Source organism: Canis lupus, chromosome 23, assembly GCF_003254725.2.
Source record: "Canis lupus dingo isolate Sandy chromosome 23, ASM325472v2, whole genome shotgun sequence".
NCBI lineage: Eukaryota > Metazoa > Chordata > Mammalia > Carnivora > Canidae > Canis > Canis lupus.
Genome location: NC_064265.1, coordinates 45,826,059 through 45,848,054, shown reverse-complemented (window position 1 = coordinate 45,848,054; position 21,996 = coordinate 45,826,059). Strand labels below are relative to the sequence as shown.

At 39.6% G+C, this 21,996-nt stretch overlaps 1 protein-coding gene across 7 annotated transcripts in view; it reads right to left on the bottom strand.

The window, feature by feature from the left end:
• MED12L (mediator complex subunit 12L) overlaps positions 1-21,996 on the bottom strand; it is a 323,628-nt gene that overhangs the window by 222,946 nt on the left and 78,686 nt on the right. For 5 of the 7 annotated variants that reach the window (XR_004808722.2, XM_025436195.3, XM_025436196.3 and 2 more), the window contains exons 11-15: positions 8,049-8,180; positions 5,297-5,423; positions 3,631-3,845; positions 2,238-2,342; positions 1,179-1,355 (exon numbers count right to left, since the gene is read on the bottom strand). Coding sequence is in view for 6 of the 7 variants with exons in the window: in XM_025436195.3 (XP_025291980.1) it covers positions 1,179-1,355; positions 2,238-2,342; positions 3,631-3,845; positions 5,297-5,423; positions 8,049-8,180 (756 nt within the window). In the remaining variant the exon portion in view is untranslated. The remainder of the gene's footprint in view (positions 1-1,178; positions 1,356-2,237; positions 2,343-3,630; positions 3,846-5,296; positions 5,424-8,048; positions 8,181-21,996) is intronic. The other 2 variants (XM_025436198.3, XM_025436199.3) reach the window with 1 other exon arrangement.

The following is a 21,996-nucleotide window of genomic DNA, read 5'->3' as shown; positions in this document are numbered from 1 at the left end:
AATTCCAGACATTATAATAGTTCATCCATAAATTCTTCAGGACACATCTCTAATGTATCAGACCACCCTTTCTGTTGCCCAAAATACACAGTGGGATTATTCCATTATGTTGGAAATGAGTGATATGTACAGGTAAAGCTAAAAAACGTATTCAGCCAGTGATAAGCAAGATTCTTAATTGTAAAAAAAGCAAAAACAAACACACACACACACAAAAAAAAAAAAAAAAAAAAAAAACATGGGTACAGTGATTTTGAAAGTTCCAAAATAACAACAAAACTTGAAAATTTAGAAAATATCTAGTTTGCAGATCAAAACTCCTCAAAGATATCCAGAACGTATACATACCTTACAATTATACTGCTGTTAAAGTAATAATAATGTGTTCAACAACAACAAAAAATGGCTCATTAAAATTTCTCCTAAAATTCTAGGAAAAAAAGATAGTAAACCTAAAAATATAAACACATTTACAGATTTTGGTCGAATTGTCATTAATACCCAAAAACCAATTTTGTTTCCCTGTAGTAAAAAGCATGTCACTGGTTATGAGTCAAAAACTGAATTTCCTGGTAAGTATTTTTCATATGCTGGTCAATTCTTAAATTCATCAAATTAAAATCCCAAGTCCATGTCATATACAACCTTCTCTATGAAGCCTTAACCAATTTCTCAATCAGATGCTCTCTCTTCCCTCCAATTTTTATTGAGAGTGGAAGAGACCGGGAATGTCAAAGGAATGATTCACCACCTTCCAGCGGTCACTTGGGTTTTTACTCAATTATTGCATTTATTTTAGTGCATACCATTTTATATTTGTCTCCCTCCTATCTTATTCATCTTTCCTGTGCCCCAAAATTCTCATTCATACCAAAAGTACCTATCATAAGACAGTGCACATAAAAGCTACTCCATAAATGAGTTTCAAATGCTCTTGATAAAAGGATACTCATCTAGAAAATTCCAATAAATCTAGCTAGCCAGTAGTATCACATCACAAATTTGAACTACAACTGTGCATATGCTATACGATCATAATTATAACAAAAGAAGCAGTAAATGAAAAAGTCACCTGCTTTCATATGTATTACTCAGGCAAGTAAGTAGTAGAACAGTCGACCATTAATGATCCCATAATGAAAGAATCAGATTGTCAACTGATCCAAGCAATGACTTACCAGAGGTATGGGAAAATGTGTTGCATACTGCAGGTGTCGCAGGAGGTCATAATTAGATGGAAAAATTAGCTCCCTGGGTTTTTCTCTCTTAAGCAACTTCTCACCATTAACCGACATTCTTCTGCCCAAGGAAGGGTTGGCATTCTCACAGGACTCTCCAGGCATGGGAGAAAAAATCTAAGTCATGTAAAACAAATGTTAGAGATTGTAAATGAAAGAGCGCAACACCAAAACACAGTACCACATACTAGAACTTCAAACACACAAGACACTCGTACACTATCTTTTCCTTAAACACTTAGAAACTATACAAAGAAATTTTGTTAATTTCCACAAAACTCATATTCAGATCAGCAGGAAGCTACCATTATCATCTCCCATTTTGGAGAGGAGAAAATGACAACCAAACACATGTAAGAATTGTGCAAAGTTATACTTCCCAGAGGACCAGAGACAACATCAGACTCATAGGTTAAGTGTTTCCTCATAGGGCTACATTTCCTACAAAAACATACACACAGAAATAATTAATAAAACTAATAAGTAACAGATATAAAAATTTTAGTCAGTATCCCAAACAGTATGTTTTTTATAAAGCACCTCACTGAGATCCATAAGGAAGAAAATACTATACTTATACTGAGAAAAAGTAGAAAAAGTGTAACAAGTCCAGAGTCACGAGAGCTATTATTTAGAAACTGAACACCTACATAGCAAATCCACATGGACTGTCATGATGAAAATACTCTATTCATGTATTCCTGAGAGATGATGGTCTCAAAATGAACAAAAGAGTCACAGTCAACTAGGAGGACAGGAGTGTTCTAATTTACAAAAGAGGCAATGCAACCAAAACCTCAGATGAACTGAAATGAGACAATTGTACAAGATGAATAACTGTTCCCCAGAAAGGAATATGGCAGGATCACATTTACATCACAAGTACACGAGTCATTCCAGTACACGGGGCAAGGAACAGTAGGATGGAGGAGACAAGCTGGGATAAGGGTAGGGAAGAGGGATTAATTAGTTCAATAAGAATTTGAAAGTTGAACCTACTGGAAATTCCGAACCAAAGTCAGTTTTAAAGTCATTCTTGTCTACTTCATCAAAAATATTAGTAGTTCCTGAGTCAATGCCCATATGCGCCATGATAGTCTGTTCCTAATAATTGCCAGAGAAAGAAAGTGACACTGTAAATTTTGTAGTTCATTAAAAAAATTGAAGCTAAAATATGACAGTGATGTTTTAAACCACCCTAGGTCTTTTCTCTCCCTAGTATCTGTATTTCCCCCCAAAAAAGAGAAGAAGCTTTAAGACATGCACTTCCTTTGCAGAGTCACATTCTTTATCCTCGTAAGATTTAATTTCCATGATACTTGGAAGAAAGAGCTCACAAAATTCCTGATTAAAAACGAACTGGCCATAATGTCCCTCCTTTATACTATTCCCAGTCATGCGCTTACAATCTTTCCTTATAGAAATCTCAGAATAAGCCCAAAAAAGAAGATACCAAGATATCCAAGAATAGAAAAGAAACAACAGAAACAAAGAAAAAGCATAAACACATAAAGCAACTTTAGTTTTTAGCCTTTTAGGACTTCTTCTGTAGGCAAATTTGGAAACAACAGTATTTACATTAAGGAAATAATTTTTAATTCCTGCACCATTTAATCACTAAATCTTAAGAGCACAAACTGAATCTACACATGCAATTAATATTGTCAGATTTTTCAATTACAAGGATAACCAGTGTTTTAAAAAATATCATCACGGTGTATGCTTAGGCTCTTACAGAACTAGTATGAGGCTTGATTTTAAGGAACTGCCACAATCTCTCACCATTTTCTACTCTTTCCCTTTCCCACCTTCATGCTTTCTGCCTTGAAAACTTCTTTAAGTATCTGGAACAATGTCCAAAACACTAGAAATTGGCAGAAAATTATAAAGTCATACAGCATAAAATAATTTGTTGAAAAGAGTGATTCCACAACATTTAAGTTTTCATTAATTGGAAGGAAAATATTATGTTATGATCAAAACAGAATTTCCCATTTTGGAGGAAAAACAGAAGCAATGAATGAATTGGGGAAAAGATGTTCCTTAGAACAGGACCTTAGGCCAAAACTAGGCTGATTTTAAGGCACAATAAAGAAAAAGTGGAAATTAGAAATACTAAAATCAGAAGCATGTCATTCCTATCCAGTAAAAAAAGTTATGGACTGTCAAATCTATTCATTAGTAGTTTTAGAGTATCCAAAAGAATATTCTGGAGTGTATAAATTATTGTCCAAATGTTTTTTGCTAAGTAAGAAATAGAGATGAACAAGTTCTGTAACAGGAGAAAACAACTAGAATGTGATCACCCTTCCACCACCAAATAATCCTTCTCAAAGTGGTTTCCCAGCTGAGCGTTGTTTTCAAGGCTGGGGCACCATTCCCAGGGCCATACCTCCATTTTCATGTCATGATCCTTTGGGTAGTGTTCATCCACATTTTCTCCTGCTGGAGACCGAGGTCGGGTCGAGGCAGTGACTGACAAGTCTCCTCGAGATATGAGGGTGCACATGTATGCATCATGAGAAAAGACATCGTGTCGGATGAACTCACAAAAGAGCAGCACCAGATTCACAAATTCCACCTTTTCACATTCACTGTTTGGATCCGCTATCAAGAAACAAATCAAGATTTCAGGTCCCTTGACCCAGTAGAAAAAAAAAACACCAAATGAGAAGGCAAGGGACACCTGGGTGACTCGGTCAGTTGAAGTATGCTTTGAGCTCAGGTGATGATCTCAGGGTGCTGGGATTGAGCCCCACATTGGGTTCCCTGCTCCGAGGGAAGTTGGCCTCTCCTCCTCCAGAAATACAAGAGGAGTTAGAGTAGCTAACTTCCACTCCTGACGATCTATTTTCTATTCTCTATGATCTCTCTGTCCTTGCAATTTCCCATTTCCTCTTCCATGTTTCGCTACAGCTCCCTACCTTCCAACCACCTGTGTGGCTCCAGCTCTTACTCTCTCCCTAGCCCAGAACAGCTATCAAGTAACTAAAGGAACCTCACCCAAGAGCATCATTCAACCCCAAACGAGGCCCTTCTTAGAGTTATCAGAAGCAGTACTATTTCCTGCTGCTTTACTTCCTTCTTCACAACAAACCTGTCCCTCCTGCCCCCTCCATTCAGTTTTCTCCCCTTTCTATCACTTTTCACTTTATGCCATTTTTCTGTTGTTTTAGCACTCTCTACCCTAAGATCCTCCCTACTGTACTTTATCACACGAAAGCCTCAGAATAAGATCAAGACCACTAACTACACATACATGATTTTAATTTTTTTTTTTTTTTTTTTAGATTTTATTTATTTGTTTGAGTAACTGAGCACAGGCAGGGGGAGGGAGAAGCACACTCCCCACTGAGCAGGGAGCCCAATGACAGCCTCGATTCCAAGACCCTGGGATTATGACCTCAGCCAAGAGCAGACACCCAACCGAGCCACCCAAGCACCCCCTAAATGATTTTTTTAAGTGTCAATTTACAATATAAACCCATTGGGCTTATAATCCCCAAACCCTCGACTCCCCCACAAACAACCCCACTAGAAAAAGACAAAAGAATGGGAGATCAAAGAATATCCCATATAGTGTAGGCAAGCAGCCAAACATCTGCACATTTCCTTGCATCAAGGACCTGGTTGTAAACTACTTTTGATTTCCCCCCCTTATCAGAATTTAGAAAATGAGAATTTTGAAACCAGTCGAAAAAGAGAAAATTCCTAATCACAACAGTGATTAGATAGTGAAACATCCCAGGACCTTAGCTCCTGTCTTTCAGTTAAGAAAGATCTAGAAAGGGAAGACTAGACCATCAAATAGTAGAGAATGAGACGGCTTATTTCTAAAATTTTAAAACTCTGAAAATTTTGAAGTCTTTGAATGTTACCGGATCTTTGAATTGCACAGAAATCTCCATTAAAAACATGCAACAAAATTTTGCTCAGTAAAATGTACATTATATCCAGCGCCAGGAACTTTTGACTAAGATGCAAGTAAGGAAGCAAAGAAGGAAAATTAGCTCCAATCTCTTATTTAAGATCTAGAAGAAGCAAAGAACTTTACTTACATAAGGAGGGGGCTTGTGTATCTAAAAACCTTAGAAGAACATTCTGGAAAACAGGCAAACTAGATCCAGCAAGAGAGGCTGAAGAAATGGACTCCTTCTCATCTAATACCTCTGATTCACCACATCTCTAAGATTAAAAATAAACAAGCAGAGTTAATTATAGGGGGCAATGAAGGCACAGTGGATCATGAATTTGTTAGTAATTTATGGACATTTAAATTCTCTGGGAAAACATGCAAAATTAATTGAGATTTCTGTACTTCTCCGCTATGCATCACATGCTATCAATCATATAATTTCTGAAAGTTAGGGGAAACTATCCCAGAACCATTCAAATGATTTCAAAGGATATCCATGAAAAACACCATTCATGTGAATTATAAACTCTGCACCACACGTTATAACTAGCCACTGAATACACAGCATAGTACGACAAACTACTCCTTATCCCTATGCTAAAATTGATAAAAATAATTTGAGGTTGTCTTTTTTTTGTCTTCAATTTTTAATAGCTCATGTTTAACTGGATATACTTCCCCTGAGAAATATTTGGACATGCTATTATTGAGTTTGATTTTGTGTGTGTGTGTGTTTTTACGAGATGAGTGTATTTAAGAGTATGTGCAGGGAGCACTGGGAAATGTGGTGTTGAATGAGAAAGCTAACATTATTCCTCTGATAAGATTCTTTCACTCATCATACTTCACCAATTAAGATCTCTCAGAACCTGTGGAGTCTGCACAGTTCATGAAACACATCTAGAGAAGCTGCTTACCTCCTGCATTCAAGATAGAACTTACTAGAAGACCACAAAACAAAAGCCCTCAGAACCCTTAATATCCTTTTGACCTTCCCATTTTCATGATCTATTCTTTAATACTAATATATTAATTACTACATTAAGATATTATTTCCCTAATCCATCCTCTCTTTGTGAAGGTCAAATTTTAAAAATGGTGATGTTCGACAGCAATCAATTACCTTAAACATCTCTGAGAGAATAAGTTTTTTAGACGTGGACACATTCACACCTATTAAAATTACAAAATAATCTGCGTGTGCCTCTTCTGAAAGTGACTGTGTGTGGGTCCACGGATGCATCCTAGAGCACACTGGAGGAAGGGATGCCCATGAGACACAACAACCCAGAAGGAGCAACAAAATTTGAGAAATTCAACTTTGGTTACTGAAGTCTGATCACCGCAATTCACTGTAGAATAATCTATCTACTCACAGAAGAAAGAGAAAAAAAAAAAGGGCAATGAAACACCTTTCCTAATCTACACACTGTAAATGGGCCATGTGTTTCACACTTCACTTAACCCAGTATCTTCAAGCCCCAACCTGAACAATGTGATTCTTTTTATTTGGTGAACAGTATTTTCCCAACAGGAGGGGAGAGAGAGAGGTCTATGGACATGTTCTTCCTATTTTATTTTTTAAGAGCTTCACAGGACACACTATTTTCAATAAGAGAGAACCAGCTATGTCCTCATCTACTCATACAACATTTTCTGAGCATCAACTATGCACTGAGCACTGTTCTGGGTGCCAAAGACAACACTCAAAAGGGTAGATGAGGTCCCTGTTGTCACGCTTAAGCTCCAGAGGGTGGTAGGCAGGCAGTAAACAGTAAGCCAACAAGGAGGGTAAAACAGAGTGATGTGAGAAAGAGTGCCTGAAGGGTGGGTGATGGAGGATCTTCCTGAGGAGGTGACATATGTTGAGCTACAAATGCTAGAAAGACACACTTCCTAAAATAAGAATGGCAGAAGGGAACTGGCCATGTAAAGAAACACCCAAAAGGAACAGCAAGACAAAGGTCCCAAAGGCAGACACTGGTGTGGTGTGCTGAAGGCACAGGAGGGCCAAGGTGGCTGCGACTGTGACCCACGGGAGAAATACATGAGATGAGGAGGGAAAGCCAGGCCAGGGAGGCCCATGCAAGACTCTGTGGACACAGCAAGGAGCCATCAGGGGTCTGAGGAAGGGGACAACATGATCTGTTTCCAGTCTGAAAAAACTGCTCTGGGTGCTGTGAAGAGCAAAGCAAAAGACAAGCAAGGGAGCAGAGAAGAGAGGGCCCTGCAGCGGTCCTGAGTGAGGGTGAGGGTGGGCCGGTCACACCACACACACCCCTTCTCCTGGCCATCCCTCTGGATCTTATGGGCAGATAAGGAGGCTAACTTAAAAATTTTCCCTCCAACAAAAGCTAATGTTTATCAAGTTAGCTTTGGGTTTTTTTCTTTTCCTTTATGATCTACTTCCACGGCTTTAAATGCTCTATCTGGGGCCAGTACACAATCTCAAAACTAATACATTGGTATTAGTAATCTCAAAATCAGAACTGCCTCAAGAAAATACTTCCACATCCACTAAAAATTATGTAGCTTTAAAATTCAAAAAGTTGTTTTATATTATATACATTTCCGTGGGTGTGTGTACATATTAAATGTATATAATACAAAACATATATATGTGCATGTGTTTCAACCTCATATAAGGAGAGGTCTTTGTTCTAAATCAGATGTGAAAGTTCTATTTTAAAAGATACAATTTTAAATTAGTCCAGAATATAAATTATTGGCTTCATCAACTTAGAACGATCTTATATGTCGTCCTTCTGTGAATTTGTACATTTTTCCTTAAAGAAGAAAAAAAAAATAGCATAATGAGTAAGGAAAAAGAATCCTCTCCAAAACAGTTATTTTTAAATGATGGTGTTCGACAGCAGAAAGAAAACTGAACCTACCTCTGCCTCGATTTCCGCTTGCCTCTTCTCCAAGAGTTTTGCCACCGCCATGGCCCTGTGCTTGCCTGACCGTTTGCAGCTCACCGCCCATTCACACAGCAGCGTCACCACAGCTTCATCATTGGGAGCGACCTACAACCGAGAGAAATAGGTACCAGCCATGTCAAATGTCAAATGAAGTATTCACCCAATGAGAGGAAGCAAGTGATGTAATGTTTAAAGCTTTTAAAGCTTTCTTTAATTGAGCTTTCTTATATTCTATTATAGTTATTTATTTAATGTTTTAAAGATTTTTTTTTTTTAATTCATAAGAGACACAGAGAGAGAGGCAGACACAGGCAGAGGGAGAAGCAGGCTCCCTGCAGAGAACAGGATGTGCGGCTTGATCCCAGGACCTCGGGATCATGCCCTGAGCCGAAGGCAGACGCTCAACCGCTGAGCTACCCAGGTGCCCCTATTATAGTTATTTTAGAAAATGTTCCCTAATCTTTTTTAATTGAAGTATAAAGAGTAACACTAGAAGTAACAAGGAGGAAATCACTTACTAGAACAGCTCAATCTACGACAATTTCAAGGGAATGAGAGTCTCCTTTGTACATGCCTTCATTTACATAGAATCATCACTCAATCTCACTGATCCTCCAGAACTCAACTGATGTTGATAAAGCCAAGAGAAAGGGAAACTGACCACTGAATATCCAGAAGAGCTGTTACCTATCCCAAGCCCTCACTCCACTGTTGACCCCCTCACACTCTCACACTCCAGCCTTGTTTACTACCTAATCTTAACTTGCCAGGTTATCAAGTTGCCCAACAGGAAACTGAAGGCAACTGGAGAGGAAGCTAGAATACTGACCAAAGACTCACTGCATTAGAAACAACAAACATGAAAAATGGCAACCAAGCATCAAAAAAACAAAAAAAAAATTAAAAGCAGACACAGTTAACAGAGGACAATATATCCTGGGCCTATGTAGGGCTCAGCACTGCCATCAGAACTATAAGCTATAGCTGCCACGGCCTAGAAATGGGAACCACAGACTGAGGATCAGAGGGGTCAAAGAAAGGTCACAGGAACCCAAGTGACATGAATTAGGGACAGGTAGGAGGAGGGAAGTCATGGGAGAAACCATCCTTTTATGTAACCAAGCCAACCAATGCAACATCAATCACAAGTTTTTAATATCTGTCCAAGTGTATAAACACTACGCCAGAAGAACTGGATAACTCACAGTATTGTTGTATTTATATGCTATTCGAGAAGTCCCTAACTTTTTAGAATCCACAGCTCAATTGTGATTATAATCCTTGTAAACACACTCCCAGGAAAAATATGCAGATATATACACATAAATCTATGACAACTTTTAAGAAGGTTCACAGACTCTGAGAAGACACCCAGGAATCCTAGGATAAGAATCCCTGATCAGCTTGTACATACTAGCAAATAATCTAGATCATGAAAATCACTCTATTCCAAGATTCTTAGTCATCCTACCCAAAATCTGGCTGAACACATGTTGACTCATAACAAAGAAATGTTATCTAGGGCAGATCTCAAAAGCATCTCTGGGTCTCTTAATTTAAATTAAGAGAAATAATTCAATTAAAATATATAAAGGTTGAATATAACATTTAAAAAAGAAAGCGAACTAGAAGGAATGTTTGCCTGGATTCAAATAAATCCAGAGAAAAGTAAAAATATAAAAGTCAATTCAGTGAAGCATCACATGCTTAGACTTAGATTGTAGAGAACAAAGAAAGTTACCCTGAAAATACTACCATCAGTTTTTTTTTTTAAGATTTTATTTATTTATTCATGAGAATACACAGAGAGGAGAGAGAGAGGCAGAGACACAGGCAGAGGGAGAAGCAGGCTCCATGCAGGGAGCCTGACGTGGGACTCGATCCTGCGACTCCAGGATCATGCCCTGGGCTGAAGACGGTGCTAAACCGCTGAGCCACCCGGGCTGCCCACTACCATCAGTTTTTAATAAATTAGTAATGTGCATCATATCCACATTTATAAAGTCTTCTGTATTTTATTCTACATCATTAAAACATGAAAAAAGGCTACAAAATAATAAATAACTGACTCACTCAACTTAAGTAATAGGCTTCTCTTGACGTAGAGAGGCATAGAATAGCACATATAAAGGAAACCACTTTTTTTTTTTAAACACAACCAGAGAGGACCACTGGTTTGGGGTAATGTACTAGAAAATAAGCCGTAGGAAGGAGTCCATTCACTTCCAAAAGCACTTACTAAGTACCCATGCTAGACACTGAGGAAACAAAAATTTAAAAGATCTGACCCTGTTCTCTAAAAGTTCACCCTCTAGAAAGAAGAGCAGAAAAGACAACTAAATCATAAAGCTATGAGACATGGCGTGCCTGGCTGGCTCAGTCAGAGGAGCATGTGACTCTTGATCCTGGGGTCATAAGTCAAGCCCCATGTTGTGTATAGAGATTACTTATGCAAACAAATAAATAAATAAACCTTAAAAAAAAAGTTACAGGATGTTTTGACAACACGGAAGAAGAAGTAATTAAGCCCGCCTGTCTGCACCTTCCATATCTCATAGGGAATGAGTATCCGTCAATCCCATCTCACCGACATCTGAGATCATAAGTTGAAGACAGAAGGGCCCTGCAGTCCACCTGCTACAGCTATGGTCTAAATTTGTAATTATTAGAAAATAAGTGAATTAAGACAATCTAAGGAAAATGCTGCTAAAACATTCCATTCTTAAAATATAGAATTTTATTACAGGAATTTTCTTGTATTCGTATCAATTATATGCCTATAATCCATTTCCAACCAATAAATATTTTCCAATCCTGGCCAGATTCAAACAGTGCAAAGTCCACTCTTTTTTTGGAGTATCAGATAGACTGTCAAATAATGCCAGTCTTTCCTTAGGAGACTGGAGTAGTGGGGATGGAGGAATAGATAGGTTCTGTGCCTATTTTAAAATAAACAGTAAGAAAAATAAATAAATAAATAAATAAATAAACAAACAAACAAACAGTAAGATATTACTAAAGATGTTTTATTATTAACTTCTCAGAAAATCATACTGGAAAAATCAGGTCACATGATACTAACTTGAATGCAAACAATCCCAGCAAAACAAATAATTACATATTTATGTATTTGGGTCATAATGTACTTCATTACTTCTTTATTGCTGAAAAATTATTAGTGATAAAATATTCTTCTAGTTTCAGTGTATTTTTCTAGATAATTTCTTAATGAAAACTCCCCCTCCAACCTCTACTAATTACTACTAAGTTTTGATTCACATTTTAAGCTATTTTTACCAAGAGTCCTCTTCTAGATTCTGCTAACAAAAATGAGGATAACAAAAATGAGGATATCCATGAGCATATTTTGCTCTATGTACCCGTTCCAGGGAATATCCAACCAGACATGTTCAACGTGCATACAAACAGACCTCCCCGGCTCACACTCCCCACGTGCAGATCCTTGTACCCCTCCCTCCCTGCTCTGCATCAATCAACTTTTGTAAAATTAGAGGATTGCTTCCATTTGCCTGCCAGATGCTATCTTACAAATTAATTCAAATAACTGTCAACAGAACATCACAATTTCAAATATGTAAACTGAAGTGCATTCTCACCCTATAAACAAACTTCTAAGAATATTAAGCTCCATTTCTGTATTTTTTAAAGAAAAGATTTTATTTATTTATTCATGAGAGACACACAGAGAGGCAGAGACATAGGCAGAGGGAGAAGCCCAATCAATGTGGGACTCGATCCCAGGACCCCCGGGAGCACGACCTGAACCAAAGGCAGACGCTCAACCACTGACACACTGAGGTACCCCAAGCTCCATTTCTTTAAAACAATAATTATGTAAGTGCAATTTAGCAAATATGATTTTAACATATAATAACTTCAAGGCAAAAATTTGAGGCAATTTAGGAGTTCAAGATATGAACTACAATCCCGGTCTTCAATGAGATGACAAGTGGGACAGACATACATATATACCAATAATTTGGATGCATTAAAAAGGAAATGAAAATTGTCTCAGAAAGTCAACGTTGTTAACAGGAACAGAGAGAGAAGCCTGAAGAGAACATCTAGATGCTTCCTTTTAAACAGTGGTTTTTGAGAAAAATCTTGAAGAATGAGTTAAATTTCAAAACAGAGATAAACAAAAGGAGAAACAAGTATGTGGGAGACAGAATAACATCCCCCCCCAACCCCCAAGATGTCCACATGGTAAATCCAGGACATGTGAATACATTACCTGAAATGACAAAAGGGACTTTGTGGCTGCATTCAAGGTCAGGAGGTTGGGGGCAGGGGAGGCGGATTATCCTGGCTTTATTGGATGGAACCAACGTAATCACAGGGTTAGTTGTGAGGCAAAGAGATGTGACAAGAGAAGCAGGCGCCAGGTCAGGGAGAGACTGGAAGATGCTGTGCTGGTGGCTTTGGGGAGGGAGCAAGGGGACACAAGCTGAGGAATGCAGGTGGCTTCTAGAAGCTGGGAAACATGGAGAAAGAGTGGCCCCTATGACCCCCTAAGAATGCAGCCTGAGTGACACTTTGATTAGAGCCCAGGTAACCTCCAGAACTACAAGAGAATAAATTTGTGCTGTTTTAAGCCACTAAATTTCTGACAACGTGGGATGGCAGCAATAGGAAATTACTCCAAACTAGTTTTAAACAAGTACATAAAAAGCGGCAAACATGGGTGTAGTTCAAGGAATTAGAAGAGCAGGACTAACTGGTTTGGTGGCAAATAAAGGAAGGCCACATATAGGTAAAAATCCGGGGGAACAGCTTAATGATACCACATTGCAAAAGAGTACCATGAAATAGGTAGAAGCCTCATTAATTCATTTACTAAGTAATCTGTAAGTGTATCTCGAATACCTACTGTGCCAGGGCCTCTTCTAGGTGCTAGATATAGAGTCTCACGTATTATTTTGTAGGAGTAAAACCTGCTGATTCCTTCTGGATGTGATTCCCACTATTTAACAAGGGCCTTAAAAATGTTCCTATCATTCGTTCCAAAAATTCAATCTCTGGAAATACAACCCGAGGAAATTGTCTTAAAGTAAGAGGACAGCAGTGCTCGGGTCATCAGGGAAACAGGACACTAAAACCCTCCCCCCCTTTCTAGACCCAGAAACTGACAGATTCCCTCTGAAATTTGAAGGAGGCACATAATGGAGTAAATCAGAGAAAACAGGGTGAGCTCACAGGCAGAGAAAGGGCTCTATGGGTGGTTCACAGGCCAGAGAATTTGTCTTTGGCGGTGGAACTATGGGTATTTTTGTGGTGTTTTATTTTTATGTCTATTTTTCTGCAAATGGTGAAATTTTGGGATCTAATTAAAGATGTGTAAATAAGGAAGGCAGACTGGAGAGGCCTGCCAATGAACAAAGGAAACAGAAGTCAAAGACGAGTGATTACCAGTAGGGCTCACATCCCCTAAGACAGCATTTACCCCTCTCAAGCAAGGTGGGCTCCCCGCTGGCCTGCCATCCTCTCTTCAGGGATTCAAGGACGCCATCCTCTCAGCTTCAATGCTACATTCTGCATTGGGGTCTTTGATAGATAATGTGAAGACTTTAGGTAATTCTTTGGTCACAAGAAGAAAGGAAAAAAAAAAATCACCCTATCAGGTACTGATTAGGTGCACTGCTTAGTGTTCCATCTCATAAAACATTTTGGATACTAAAAGACTAGCCGTGACCCGATGAAACTGTTTCTATTCTGATCAAAAATAATTTTGACTAGGTTTTCTGCAACATGTATTGCTTATTCTAGTCATTACTAAAATCTCAGCACTTGTAAGTGATCAAGACAGTCCCAACAGAAATTAAGAACTGAAAGTTCTTGACCTTAAATAGAGGTCTTTTCGGTCATTTCTTTTTTTTTTTTTTTTTTAAGACTTATTTGAGAGAGAGGGGGGAGTGCATGCACACGTAGGCGCATGGGGAGACGGAGGGAGAACCCCAAGCAGACTCCTCACTTCCGGGCTTAATCTCAGGACCCTTACATCACGACCTGAGCTGAAATCGAGTTGGACACTTAACACTCTGAACCACCCAGGTGTCCCTCTTTCCATTTCTAATGAAAATTTAAAACATAAAATAACTTAGGATGGACTTAATAATCGGCCTCAAAATCATTAATAAAGATATCCTGGCAAATTTACAGGCAGTAATAAAGGTAATTAACGTATATTGAGTACTTGCTCAATGTACAGCCAGACGTTGTGATAAATGTGTTTCAGGAGCTATTTCTTTTCATCTTTACTACATACGAGCTGCTTATCGCTGTCATTTTACAGTTAAGGAACCCAGGGCATAAAGATGTTAAAGAGCTTGTCCTCGATCACTCAGATAATCAATAAAAAACTCTTGCCACAGATAAATCTTGGGAAATGAACTAAGTAAGGACAGCAACACTATGTGTCAGAAGAAGTCGGGAAGGGAACAGTGACCCACCTCCCCGAGTACACAACGGCCTTTGTGTGAGCTCCAAGTTTCTCTGGGCTCTTCTCCCTCGACTCCTGTCGCACAACATGAGCGTATCCTGCTCTCTGGTGCAGAATATCACTTCCATGAAATATGCATCTTTCACAACAGGGCCTCATGGTTATTAGATCTCCAGCTACCGGTTTCAAATAATCCATTAGGAAGTGGAAAAACACCCCTGAGAGCTACTGAAGAAAAGTCCTTTACCATTTCAAACACTATAAAGGAGAGCTGGAGTCCAGGAGCGGTAACAGGCAGCTTTTCACATTGGTACGTCGTAAGAGACACCAAGACTTGGTGAACAGTCCGCAGCATGCACCCCGAGTCTACAACTACACAGAGGCAACTGGGACACAGAAGGATGAAAGAGACAGAGAGAAATTGAGCCACGGTACATAAAATTAAGGCCAAACCAGGGGGTCGAGAATCTGAATTCTAGCCACGGCATAAATTAAAACATGTCATCCTGGCAACAATGATATTCACAGTTGCAAATTTCTGGCAGCAGGAAGTATCAGAAGTAATAGTTGAAAATATTTATCGAGTAGGCACTGGGTGTTTCCCACATATCATCTCTAATCTTGACAACAAACTCTGAAGCAGGTGTTGCTACCCCATTTGACAGATAAGAAGACTGAGGTTCAGAAGTTAAGACGGCCAAGGGCACAGAGACCTAAAGTGGCAGAATTAGGAGACCTAATTTCAAAGCCCATTCTTTCTGCTGCTCCCATCATCCCTGAATCAAGATCCCTGGAAGCACGAGGAACATCATGGCTATGGGAAAACCCCTCAAGCAGCTCACACACACAGCAGGAAGCCTCTTTCCAAGCCCCACTCCACCCAGCCACTATCACCCACTGTCACAGCCCGACTCCGCTCTCTCTAGGAACAAGTCAGACTCCTAATCAAATGGATGGGTATGCAGAGAATGAATTACCAAAGACTTTGCTCCCCCTCTAATACTTGCTAGGCCAGATACTCGTAGAAGTCAAGGATCTGTCTTTTTCATGGTTTTATTTTCAGCATCTACCACAGTGCCTACCACACGGTAGATTCAATCGGTGTTTTTAATCACAGAGTAAAAGCGACACTGCATTACATGAAACCAAAAGCGAAAACAAGGTAAGATGAGGGCAGACAATGGTGGGTGGAGTTTACATTTTATTCCCCTTCCCCAAAACACAGATGCACTTACTTACTATGGAAAGGTATCTGACAGTCTAACAGCTGATTAATTGGGAAGTACTAGATGTATTCTATTCCTAATTTAATGAGTCAGGGATGCTGACCCCACTATTTAGCATGATTCTGAAGGACTTAGCCAATGGGAAGGAGGAATAAATACTTGAAAGGATATGGCAACATTATTAGAGTTTACATCATTATCTTCCTCCAGAGAACTAGAAGAACTGGAGAAGGGGATCCCTGGGTGGCTCAGCGGTTTAGCGCCTGCCTTTGGCCCAGGGTGTGATCCTGGAGTCCCGGGATCGAGTCCCACATTGGGCTCCCCGCATGGAGCCTGCTTCTCCCTCTGCCTGTGTCTCTGCTTCTCTATCATGAAGGAAAGAAGGAAGGAAGGAAGGAAGGAAGGAAGGAAGGAAGGAAGGAAGGAAGGAAGGAAGGAAGGAAGGAAGGAAGGAAGGAGAAAAGAAAAGAAAAGAAAAGAAAGAAAAGAAAAGAAAAGAACTGGAGAACCAGAAAAACCTAGAAAACTAGAAGACTTTATTAGAATAAAAGAGCTGAGCATCATGACTAGAATGAAAACAAGCAAAAAGCGATAGACAATATTAAGCAGAGAGAAAAAGAAAATCCTGCAGAATAATTTTGTAGAATGTAACCCATTCATGTCTTCCAACCTGTTGCTAAGTGTTCATATTTGTCTACATAAACGCCCAGGAAAATATCCAAAGGACACGTTCCAACATGAACAGGGGTTACTGCTCACGTATAGAATGAGTGCCTGCTATATAGTATGCTCCATTCTAATACTTTCACTACGATGCTATGACTGTTAGGCAAACTGAGGCCTGAAGGTTAAATGGCTTGTTAAATGTGTCAAAGCTACCAGGTCACAGACCTAAGAGTCAAATCCATGCTATGTGCTCCACAGGAAGAGCTCAGATGCAAACATGCCCCCTTCTGGGGAGAAGAGTGAGAGAAAGGTCCAAGTTGTGGGTCAAAGGGCACTTCTTATAAAAAATGTATTCCAAGGATGCCTGGGTGGTTCAGTGGTTGAGCATCTGCCTTCGGTTCAGGTGATCCCAGGGTCCCGGGATCGAGTGCCGTGTCTGGCTCCCCGCAGGGAGCCTGCTTCTCCCTCTGCCTGTCTCTGCCTCTCTGTGTGCCTCTCACAAATAAATAAATAAAATCTTTCAAGAAATAAATGTATTCCATTCTATGTACATAAAAATCATAAGAAACCTGAAACTAATAACATTGTATCATTCTACGCTGTATTGTAAAAAACCTTGTACTTCAACAAAAAATATTTTTAAAAATCCCAATAAGAAATAATCACCATAATGAGAACAAACAAGACAATGAATGGATGGATACAAAATTCAAAAATCAGTAATGCCCTTCAAATAACAGCATTGTTCATTTGGCCTCATGAACTTTGGACACACCCACAATGGTAAAATACTGAAATCGTTATTAACTCTATAGCAAATCATCATCATTAATGGTGCTATCTACATCTACAGTAAAGATAACCCAAATGTGGAGATCCTCATCATCAAGGTCTGTCACATTCTTCTTTCCTGGAAAGAGTGGGTATAAACTTGATAGATTAAGTCTAATTCCATTCTTACTCAACCACTCAATAACCTAATGGCCTATAAAAACTAACCACAGGCCTTCTCTTCTGTTACAAACAAAGAAGGGAAAATAATTGACAACTACATCTGACAGTCAAGCTTCCTCCAGAAATTAGAAGATACTTGATGAGAGTGTTTGCTATTTTAAGAAATGTCTTAATATACTACTGATATTATGAAACGACACCATAAAAAGGAATGGGAAAAACCAATGACTCATTACCGTAAGCAACAGCAAACTCAAAAAACTTGAGATCAGATACTAAAATAAAGCTCTTCAATAGCTTTTTAATCTGAGCCTAATGGGACGTGTTTATAAATGTAATTAATCACTCTTAGTCAACATTAAACAAAATGGTCATATCTGGATTGAAATGTCATATTACAGCATCAATAAATAACACGGAATAATATATAGAGTAGTGAAATTAGCGAGTTATATGGCTTGCAACCTAAGGCACATTTACAGAAATCTGGATGAATTTCAAGAACTGCATTAAGTTAAATCGTGGTCTAAACTGCTACTAGGACATAAGCCTGTTGTACGTGATCACAAATAGCACTTACACGAAGGATCTCTGCAGAAAGCAGTAAGACTAAGACTGTTAACCACAGACCCAGAAGACACAATATTTAGATATAAGCAGTATCCACTTGTGACAAGTCTTTCTAAATACGAATGATAGATTCCCTGTGTAAATTTCCAAAAGATATTTAAGATGCCTGATATTTTGAAGAGGAAAAGGGCAGGTTTTCCTCCTCTCACATCCTTAGAATCAATGTTGATAGCCGTTAGGTCTTAGGACACCTAGGAAATGAATCTGCTCTTCTCCAGTTATATCATCAACATTTAAATAATAACACAAATGCAAAAATTAGAGTTTTGAGAATGATACAATTGCATGATAACAGAAATCCTGCATGAGGCAGTACCTGGGTGGCTCAGTTGGTTAAGTGTTTGACTCTTGATTTCAGCCCGTCATGACCTCACGGTCATGAGATCAAGCCCAGGTTCAGGCTCCATTCTGGGTGTGGAGTCTACTTAAGATTCTCTCCCTCTGCCTCTCTGCACTCTCCGGCTTACGCACGCCCAAGAGCATATGTGCACACACACTCTATCTCTCTCTAAATAAAAATAAGTCATACACGAGATAAATTATAAAGTAACTCCCTCCAAAACTCCATGAAAAGTCTCTCCAGACTTAATAATCCAAAAGTCATCACTGTATGGTACAATATGCTTTCTACTTGCCTTTTATGAGAAATGAAGGGAACATACAGGTAAGAAGGGAAACACAAATTTTTAAAACATGGTACTAGGTTGATAAAGTCATCCAACCATGAAGATAACAACTGGCATTTACTAGGTGTTTATCCCAGGGTACCAAGTGAAGTGGATTCTAGTAGTAAGGCGCTGTACAGTGACAATGACACAAGGGAACAAGTAACTAGCTGGAATCCACCCAGCTACTGGACAGCAAAGCCAGGACTCGAATCCAGGTCTGAAGTAGCCTCAAGTTTGTGATATTCTACAGGGGTCAGCTTGTTCAACTTGAAGATTTGGATTTTTCTAGCTTAAATATTGTTTATTATGTTGAAATTGTCAAGCCTTTAAAAATCAGAGATTGTTCCTGCAAATAAATATGCCAATATTAATATGGAAACTGTGGCAATTATAAAAGTTTTTCCCTCCTTTTTCCAAAATTACACCTGACACTTGTTTGTCCTCTATAGTTATCTGAAATAAAATGGTTTATTAAAGAAGTGGGACAAGGAATGGAATGGACTAGTCAAAAGCTGAGTCCTCGGGGCACCTGGGTGCCTCAGTCAGTTGAGCATTCAGCTCCTGACCTCAGCTCAAGTCTTGATCTCAGAGTAGAAGTCCAGGCTTTATGCTGGGCTCCACACTGGGTGTGGAGCCTACTTAAAAATAAAAAAAATTAAAAAAAAAATAAATTTTAAATGAAAAATTTTTAAAGAAAGAGTTGGGTTCTAGAACCATTTAAGATTCTAATCCCTATTTTCCCACCAATGAGTTGGGTATGAGGTTGGACAATTTACTCATTTGCTCTACACCTTGGTTTACTCATCTGCTAAGTAGGATATAAAGAAAAAAGAATTTTAGACATGTGTCTCATTGGCCAGGGAAAAATTACATGAGATGACATAACACATTTAAAACAGGGCCAACTGTTAAAGGCTGAAGAAAAAAGACTCATATTAACATGCTCGAAAACAATCCAAGATGCCCACCACAATGTAAATGGATCCATTACTGACCCTTATCAATAACAGCAATGTCTAGATGTCTGGAGCTGCCATCCCCCCGCCCCGCCCCCAACCCTGTTAAATAATCACCCTTTCACTAATAGATTTACCTTAAGAAAGAAGAAAATGGTAGCTCTAAGAGATTGGCAATTCCCCCTTCAGGCGTCTAGTAGGACACAGCGTGACTTCTGCAGTACAATGTGCTTGGGGAGGGCTGTGACCAGCATTAACAATTCTAAAATTCAGCACATGCATCTCCACAGGAAGCCACCTAGGTATGTTTTCCTTGTTTGCTTAACTTTTGCCTCATTTGACTTTGTTATCTTGAGTCTTAATTTTTGAAAATGACTATTTCTTTTTTTTTTTTTAAAGACTTTATTTCTTTATGAGAGACAGAGAGAGGCAGAGAGGCAGAAGCAGGCTCCATGCAGGGAGCCCGATGCAGGACTCAATCCGGGTCTCCAGGATCACACCCTGGGCCGAAGGCAGCGCTAAACACTGAGCCGCCCTGGCTGCCCGAAAGTGACTTTTTCTTAAACATTAAAAAACAACAAAACCAAAGCCCTCCCCCCACCTCACCCCCCAAAAAACCCTAAGCATCAGAATGACCATAATCTCTTTTACTACATGGTAGTACTACAGCCACCTCACCTTGGTGGGCCAATCCCATCCAATTGCTTCCCCACTGAGGGTAAAGTCTTTGGGAAAATCCAAAAATGTAAAAAGTCTGACAGATCCTAGCTGTGCTTTATGGATTAATGGCTTGTGATGGCTAGTTGTGTGTGCATGTGCGTGTGCGTGTGTCCACAATAGTCCAAAGGGACCATATTCCTTCCATGTCTCTAGAGTTTAACTGCCTCCCTAACTATAAATCAGTTATAATACTAAGTAGTGTTCACTGAGTACTCATTTACACACTAGGCACTATAAGTATTTAAGGGTTTTATTGATATTGTTTCAGATCATTCTCATATCATCAGGAGGTAGAAATCCCATTTTACAAATGGGAAAATTGAGACTCATCAAGGTTAAGTGAATTGTACATAATGCCAAAGACAGGCACTACTACTAACCTACTGATTTCACAAGCTGAGACCTCTCCTGTCGGCCACACCCCTACTCTCCCTGCATTTTTTTCTTATATGTCTGAACCTGTACCATTGTTAAAGCCAACATATTGTATAGATTTTATTACTGCACTCACCCTTGCTCTTCTTACTCTTGCCCCACTTTTTTTTTTTTTTTTTTAAGATTTTTATCCATCCATTTGAGAATGAGAGAGAGCATGAGCATGAGGAGATGTAGGGGAAGCAGAGGGAGAGGGAGAAGCAGACTCCCTGCTAAGCAGCGAGCCAGACACAGGGCTCAATTGGGATCATGACCTGAGCCCAAGGAAGACACTTAACCAACTGAAGACACCCAGGCGCACCCCCTACCAACCCTTCCAAACCCAGTCTCATAGAGGGCTTTCCTTTCCAGCTCACTGTCCCCAGCAGCTTTTATGTAAGCCCCCCAAAAACAAATTCAGTAAATATTTCCTGAGTACTTCTTGGGCCCCAGGCGTAGTGTTAAGCCCGAGCTGGCCAATAAAAGGAACACAGACTCTGACCTATGGGGCTACAGGCTAGCGGGAAGAAAAACATGGAACAAGCCCAGCAATGACAGAAACTGAGATTTTCCGTTGCATGGTGGCCCGAGTTCTTCAGCCACACTGATGCAGACCTGGTATGGCCCTGGAGGCCTGGGCCAGAGGTAAGACAGCTGCTCTCGACTCTGGGCCTATGCCATTCAAGTAAAAAGAAAAAATCAGTACGAACTCATCCCACCTATTCAGAGAATGCTTCGTGAATACTCTAAGCAGAAATGAAACAGTAAGTTATTTAGATGTTCAGGTTTGGGTGTGTGATGGTTTTGTTTAACAGCAGGGAAAGAGGAAAACATATGTGTTACTGCAGCTGCTCTGGCCTTTTCATTACTCAGGAAAAAGTCGGCTTCCTTGCATACCAAAGAGAGAAGTGAAAAGGCAGCTCTTCCTGCCATCTTTAGACTTTCCCTTCTATCCATGTCCCTGGGGGACTCAGAGATACAGCTACTTCTCCCTTCACGCCCAACACAAACAAGGGAAGAAGCCAACAGGAAGGAAGCGGTCTGGGTGCTCTGTGAGGCTGAAGGACACCTCATCTTCAGACTTGAGGTCGGCAAAGTGGTCCCCGCCTGTAGTGAGAGAAACTCACTTAGGACTTGGAATCAGGAGGTCCCCCCCAATTCCCAACAACAGTCCTTTGTGTGGACATCAGGCTTCTCTGCCTCCATCATCCATAGCACAAATGGTTC